The following is a 7,264-nucleotide window of genomic DNA, read 5'->3' as shown; positions in this document are numbered from 1 at the left end:
TCTTATCTTCTCACATGTGTTGTTTACTGTTATGGTCCTTTCAGTAGGCTAATTACTTTTCTGATTTTCTAAAGTACATGGCATCCTGGCACTGATTAAGGTGCCCATGCAGTGGCAGAGTAATTAGGTAATGCTGATTGTTATTAGACTTCAATGACGCTGTAATTAAACATTTACACAGTATTGTCGGTGTGATTGACATTCATTATAGGCAAGATCCATCAACAGGTTTTTGGACATATAGGTTTCCTACTAATTTAATGTAGGCTAAAAGTATTAACTCACAATAGAGTAATTCCAATTTGGGGCAGCGGGTCTGTTGTGCGTTGTTTTTACACAATAATCTGCAACTCATTGAACTTCACATTTCACAGCTGCATTCTCGCGCAGGGAAATCTGAGAGCGCACTTCCAAAATCACGGCTCCCTCTACAGGTAGTAAGGTGTACATTTTCACTGACTGCTAGAAAACAATATCACACTGTAATACTGTAAGTAGGACGGAGACATCAGACGCAGCAAGATACATACATGTTCAACCGCAATTGTTGTGTGATGCAGTATATATGCCGGAGTGGAGAAAGCGAGCGCAAAGCAGCTGATTAGGCTGCAAGGATTTTCCAGCCTGAACGTTTGTCTATTTTTGGGAATGTATTTTTTTTTTTATTGACAATGTTATGTCTCTTTCTTTGAATACTTGGTTGGCAGTGACGACAACTTTCCCTTTTTAACTAGCCTACTTAATCTAACGTTCGTTGGTTTGGGAAAGAAGACAAACTGCGAATAGGGGAAAATACATAATTTTAGAATGGAAAACGACTAAACCTTGGATTGGGACAGTACATCATCGCGACAGCTCGCAATGTTAAATGCGGAAATGCGCTATTTTCTTTGGTTTGTGGATATTTCAGCTCGATCGAGGAGAATAAAAAGCCTTTGGGTGTCTGTGATTGGACCGGACACGGACTGGGGCTGACTGATGTTTTTCCAGGAGGAAATGTTTTTTTGGGGAGAGATGAATACGAGTTTGCTGCTGCTCGCAGCAGGAGAGATGCCAGTCACTCCATGCGCCACACTCCAGTGAGGCTGGACAACGTGCCGGCAAAAACGGAAAAGATTCATGGATAATTCTATGTTTAATTTTTCTAAAATATTTATGTAAAATTGTTGTTTGATTGTACTCTTATTTTATGGGTTAGAACAGATGTCCACACCTCCACAACTTTATCTGTCTGCTGCGTTTTCAAACCTTGCCAAGTGGAGATGGACATTGTGCGTTTGTGTACGGTATTGGACTGGAGTAGCCTATACAGTAGGCAGAACATTAGTGCTGTCAAGCTCTGGCCTCCTGGCAATTATTGACGCTGACTGGTATTGTAGAATGCATGCTATTTTATTGTGAAATAATATAGTCTGTCGTTTTAAAAAAAAATAGAATGTGAGATTGAACTGTCAGAAAACACATCTCATATATATTTGAATATGTCTCCAAAATACATTTCTGAAGTTTTTGAAACATACTTAAATTTGCCATTCAGCTTCAAAAAAGATATGATAATATAAACAACACAACAACAAAATGTCTTGGACCATGGCAAAAAAATGGATAGGGTGCTATATATTTTTACTGGCACTCTTGGCAGTGGGAATGGCCTTTTCGGGTGTATTCAATGCGTCCGAAAAATATATTTTTACGGATGATTTGGTGCCGCTCAAACTCACCCAGGGTAAAGCATCAGAGCATCGGAAACTTCAATCTACCGATTCTCATCCCAACCTGTATTTCAACCAAGTTGATGTACAGCTTATGAGGCAAAGATCGTCCAGCACACACAGCCACATTTTCAAAGTAATCAGAGCAGCGGTCCTGACCATGCTGTCCAATGTGCCCCTTTACATGCCCCCTGCAAAACATGAGGAGTTTACTAGCAAGTGGAATGAGATTTACGGGAACAACCTACCCCCCCTTGCTCTGTATTGCCTGCTGTGCCCAGAGGATTCAGGTGCCCTGCAGTTTCTCATTAAGTTTATGGATAGAATGGCAAATTACCCGGACTGGAAGGTGACCAGTGCTCCCAATGATGAGGTGCCCTTGGCACACTCACTTACTGGGTTTGCCACCGCATATGACTTTATTTACTCGTTCCTGGACGAGCAACGACGGGATGTTTACCTCAAGAGAATTCGCTCTGAGACAGAGGAGCTGTATGAAACATCTAAGTATAGGGGTTGGGGGAAGCAGTATCTCCAAAATCATCAAACCACTAACATATTAGCCATCTTGACTGGGGCTATTGTGGTCGGCGCCCATGATGACCCAGAAACAATGGTTTGGAAACAGGTGTCAGTCAATTATATGGAGAAGACCATGTTTCTCCTAAACCACGTTGTAGACGGGTCACTGGATGAGGGCGTGGCATACGGGAGCTATACAGCCAAGTCGATCACTCAGTATGTTTTCTTAGCGCAACGTCATTTCAACATTGACAACACACAGAACAACTGGCTGCGGGAACACTTCTGGTTCTACTATGCCACTCTTCTGCCCGGCTTTCAGAGGACTGTGGGCATAGCCGACTCCAACTACAACTGGTTCTACGGCCCAGAGAGCCAGCTGGTGTTCCTAGACACATTTGTTATACGAAACGGCACTGGGAACTGGCTAGCCCAGCAGATTAGAAAGCACAGGCCCAAAGACGGTCCCATGGGTCAGTCCTCTGCCCAGCGCTGGACTACCCTACACACTGAGTACATCTGGTACAATGCCCATCTCACTGCACAACCTCCCCATGGCTTTGGTAAAGCCAGGATGCATATTTTCTCCAACTGGGGTGTGGTGACGTACGGAGCCGGGCTGCCCAACGGTCAGGGAAACACATTTGTCTCCTTTAAATCTGGGAAGCTGGGTGGCCGTGCCGTGTATGACATCGTTCATGCAAAGCCCTATTCATGGCTGGACGGCTGGAATAGCTTCAACCCAGGCCACGAGCACCCGGACCAAAACTCCTTCACTTTTGCCCCTAACGGACAGGTATTTGTGTCTGAAGCACTTTACGGACCTAAGTACAGTTATCTGAACAATGTGCTGGTGTTCGGCCCCTCTCCCAGCAGCCAGTGTAACGCTCCATGGGAGGGCCAGCTGGGGGAGTGTGCTAAATGGCTGCGCTGGACAGATGAAGGGGTAGGGGATGCTGCTGGGGAGCTGATCGCTGCCTCCTCCCATAGAGACACTATGTTTGTAAGTGGGGAGGCAGCCCCAGCTTACTCTCCTGCCATGCGGCTGAGGAGTGTCTACAGGGCCCTTGTGCTGCTCAACTCCCAGACCTTGCTAGTACTGGACCATGTTGAGAAGCTGGACGATTCGCCCATCACCTCGCAAAGTGCGTTCTTCCACAACCTCGACATTGACTTCAAATATGTCCCCTATAAATTCATGGACAAGTACAATGGGGCGTTGATGGATGTGTGGGATGCTCATTATAAAATGTTCTGGTTTGACAGTCAGGGTCTCAGCCCAGATACTAGGATACAGGAGGCCGAGCAGGCTGCGGAGTTCAAAAAGAGGTGGACACAGTATGTTAATGTCACTTTCCCCATGAGGGCCACAGTAAGCCGAGTGGCCTATGTGATGCATGGACCTTATGTCAAAGTGTCCAACTGTCGATTTCTGGACAGTAGCAAAAATGGTGTCAGACTATCTCTAGTTATAAACAACACAGAGAAAATAGTTTCAGTTGTTACAAACTATAAAGACATAGGAACAAGATTAAGTTATTTAGGATTTGGGGGTTATGCCAAAGTGGAAGACAGACATCAGATCATTCGATATGGCCTGGGGACTCAACTGGTTCCGAAACAAAACACAGTGGACAATCAGCTGTTTGATTTTGGATTCACAGTCAATGTGATAGCGGGGGTGATACTTTGTGTTGCTATTGTTTTTTTGACCCTGCAGAGAAAGTTCTATGTGTGCTTCAGTAGACTGATGCGCTATGCTCTGTTCTCGGTGCTCATACTGTGGATAGCTGCGTTGTTGTTTGTGTCAAACACCTGCGATCAACTCCTATGTGGGGTCAAATGGAAAGGTGTCAGCACTGACCCAGAGGTCAGCAAACAAATCAGACTTTATGATCAACATCGCTTTGCCCTGCCAACCGTTGTCATAACGACCCTGCCTGGCTCAGGATCTGAAATACTTAAGAACCTTTTTGACAACAGCTCCGACTTTGTTTACATTCGGGTCCCCACGGAGCATGTAGACATTCCAGAGACCGAGTTCGAATTTGACTCGCTGGTTGATGCCTGTGAGTGGTTCAGAACGGACGCCCTGCGCGGACGCTTTAAAATCATCCAGGGCTGGCTGCACTCTCTGGTCCACAACACCAAGCTGCACTTGCAGAACATCCAGCTAGTGGAGAGTAGCAGGGCCAAGCTGCCCCAGAGAGCCCCAGGCCCCGGCAGTGACAGGAGGAAGAGGACCAGGAGGAAGGAGCCTGCCGCCGAGCTGAGGGGCAAGATGAGGGGCAGCCTTGATCGGGATGCTGAGTACGTCAGGGAGATGAGGCGCCACGTCAGTGAGTACCCCAATGCCCGTGTGGTCCTCAACATGAGGAGTGGAAGCTGGGGGCTCAAACTCCCCTTCCTTCAGGAGGTGGTGGGCACGTCCCTGAGGACCATCAATGTAGTCAGAGACCCCCGGGCGTGGATCTATCTCATGCTCTATAACAGTAAACCCAGCTTTTACTCCCTTAAAAACATTCCTCAACACCTGTCGCTGATATTCAAGGAGGACGGTAACAGTAGCAGTACCAGGGACAGGTGCCCAGTCTCAGCCCCTGAGTTCAGAATGATCCGGAGGCTCTTGTCCCATTCGGAGGCCAGCGCCGTCCTCCTGCTGGCTCACCTGTGGCTGGCACACACTGCTGCAGTGCTCCGGGTCAGTGGGAGCCTCCAGGCAGAGGCCTACCTCCAGGTGAGGTTTGAGGACATAGTCACTTTCCCCCAGGAGACAGCTGAAAGGATCCACAGGTTCCTGGGGGTGCCGGTCACACCGGCGGCCCTCAACCAGCTCATGTTCACCACCTCCACAAACTTGTACAACCTGATGTACGAGGGGGACATATCACCAGCCAACATTAACATATGGAGGCAGAACATGCCTCGCAAGGACATCAGACTGATAGAGGACACATGTGGGGTGGTCATGAAAAGACTTGGGTACTCCAGGTTTATCAGCTAGTTAATGTTACTGCTGCAGGTCAGCTGATATCAAGTTGTCTTGTTTGTAACTGTCAATCTTTTACTTTAATCATCTCTAATGTTGTATTTTGCACTGACCGGTAACGGAAGTGATATGATCTCTGAGTCACTGATGGGAAGTAGTAACACGGGACAAAAACAATTATTTAAGCCCAATTATTTAACTGTGTTCTGGGTTTTACTCTGTTACAATATACGTGGGCAGTTCTACTCACACATGATACCTTGTGTTTGCAAGTGAGGGATGTTTTACATTAAAATTAGTTGAAGGGGAACTTTAAAAGTGAAAGTATTTGATTGTGTTTTCTCCCTATTATCCCTGGACAATTACTTTAAACACTCTTTGTTGGAGTGAGATTTCCACCCTTTGATGTCTTACAGTTGTCTCTTAAAAAGTCTCCCAAAAAACAGCAATGTCTAAACAGATTATTTTTGTAAAGCTGTTTGGAGCTTAGAAATACAATATGTTCCTAGTGCTTAATTGTTTTTTAATATATATATATATATATATATATATATATATATATATATATGTGTGTATATATACACTACCGTTCAAAAGTTTTGGGTCACTTAGAAATGTCCTTGTTTTTGAAAGAAAAGCACATTTTTGTCCATTAAAAAATAGCTGTTCTTTCAAAAACAAGGAGAGTTCTAAGTGATCCCAAACTTTTGAACGATAGTGTATACATATATATGTACAGTTGAAGTCGGAAGTTTACATACACCTTAGCCAACTACATTTAAACTCAGTTTTCCACAATTCCTGACATTTAATCATAGTAAAAATCCCCTGTTTTAGGTCAGTTAGGATCACCACTTTATTTTAAGAATTTGAAATATCAGAATAATAGTAGAGAGAATGGTTGATTTCAGCTTTTATTTCTTTCATCACATTCCCAATGGGTCAGAAGTTTACATACACTCAATTAATATTTGTTAGCATTGCCTTTAAATTGTTTAACTTGGGTCAAACATTTTGGGTAGCCTTCCACAAGCTTCCCACAATAAGTTGAGTGAATTTTGTCCATTCCTCCCGACAGAACTGGTGTAACTAAGTCAGGTTTGTAGACCTTGCTTGCACATGCTTTTTCAGTTCTGCCCACAAATTTTCTATAGGATTGAGATCAGGGCTTTGTGATGGTCACGCCAATACCTTGACTTCGTTGTCCTGAAGCCACTTTGCCACAAATTTAGAAGTATGTTTGGGGTCGTTTTCCATTTGGAAGACCCATTTGCGACCAAGCTTTAACTTACTGACTGATGTCTTGAGATGTTGCTTCAATATATCCACATAATTTTGCTTCCTCGTGATGCTATCTATTTTGTGAAGTGCACCAGTCACTCCTGCAGAAAAGCACCCCCACAACATGATGCTGCCTTCCCCGTGCTTCACGGTTCGGATAGTGTTCTTCGGCTTGCAAGCCTCCCCCTTTTTCCTCCAAACATAACGATGGTCATTATGGACAAATTATTTTTGTTTCATCAGACCAGAGGACATACCAGAGGACCAGAGGACATTTCAGACCAGAGGACATTTCTCCAAAAGTACGATCTTTGTTCCCATGTGCAGTTGCAAACCGCAGTCTGGCTTTTTTATGGCGGTTTTGGAGCAGTGGCTTCTTCCTTGCTGAGCAGCCTTTCAGGTTATGTCAATATAGGACTCGTTTTGCTGTGGATATAGATACTTTTGTACCTGTTTCCTCCAGCATCTTCACAAGGTCCTTTTCTGTTGTTCTGGGATTGATGTGCATTTTTCGCACCAAAGTACGTTCATCTCTAGGAGACGGAACGCATCTCCTTCCTGAGCGGTATGATGGCTGCGTGGTCACATGGTGTTTATACTTGCATGCTATTGTTTGTACAGATGAACGTGGTACCTTCAGGTGTTTGGAAATTGCTCCCAAGGATGAACCAGACTTGTGGAGGTCTACAATTGTTTTCTAAGGTCTTGGCTGATTTATTTTGATTTTTCCATGATGCCAAGCAAAGAGGCACTGAGTTTT

General features: G+C 44.8%; 1 protein-coding gene across 1 annotated transcript; it reads left to right on the top strand.

The window, feature by feature from the left end:
• Positions 1-476: 476 nt before the first annotated feature.
• On the top strand, positions 477-5,765 carry LOC110489883 (dermatan sulfate epimerase like). Its single transcript, XM_021562841.2, has one exon. It carries the CDS (start codon positions 1,579-1,581, stop codon positions 5,236-5,238), a length of 3,660 nt encoding a protein of 1,219 aa, XP_021418516.2. The 5' UTR covers positions 477-1,578; the 3' UTR covers positions 5,239-5,765.
• The last annotated feature ends 1,499 nt before the right edge of the window (positions 5,766-7,264 follow it).

The sequence above is a fragment of the Oncorhynchus mykiss genome, chromosome 15 (genome assembly GCF_013265735.2).
Source record: "Oncorhynchus mykiss isolate Arlee chromosome 15, USDA_OmykA_1.1, whole genome shotgun sequence".
NCBI lineage: Eukaryota > Metazoa > Chordata > Actinopteri > Salmoniformes > Salmonidae > Oncorhynchus > Oncorhynchus mykiss.
This window is presented reverse-complemented; position numbering and strand designations above follow the sequence as displayed.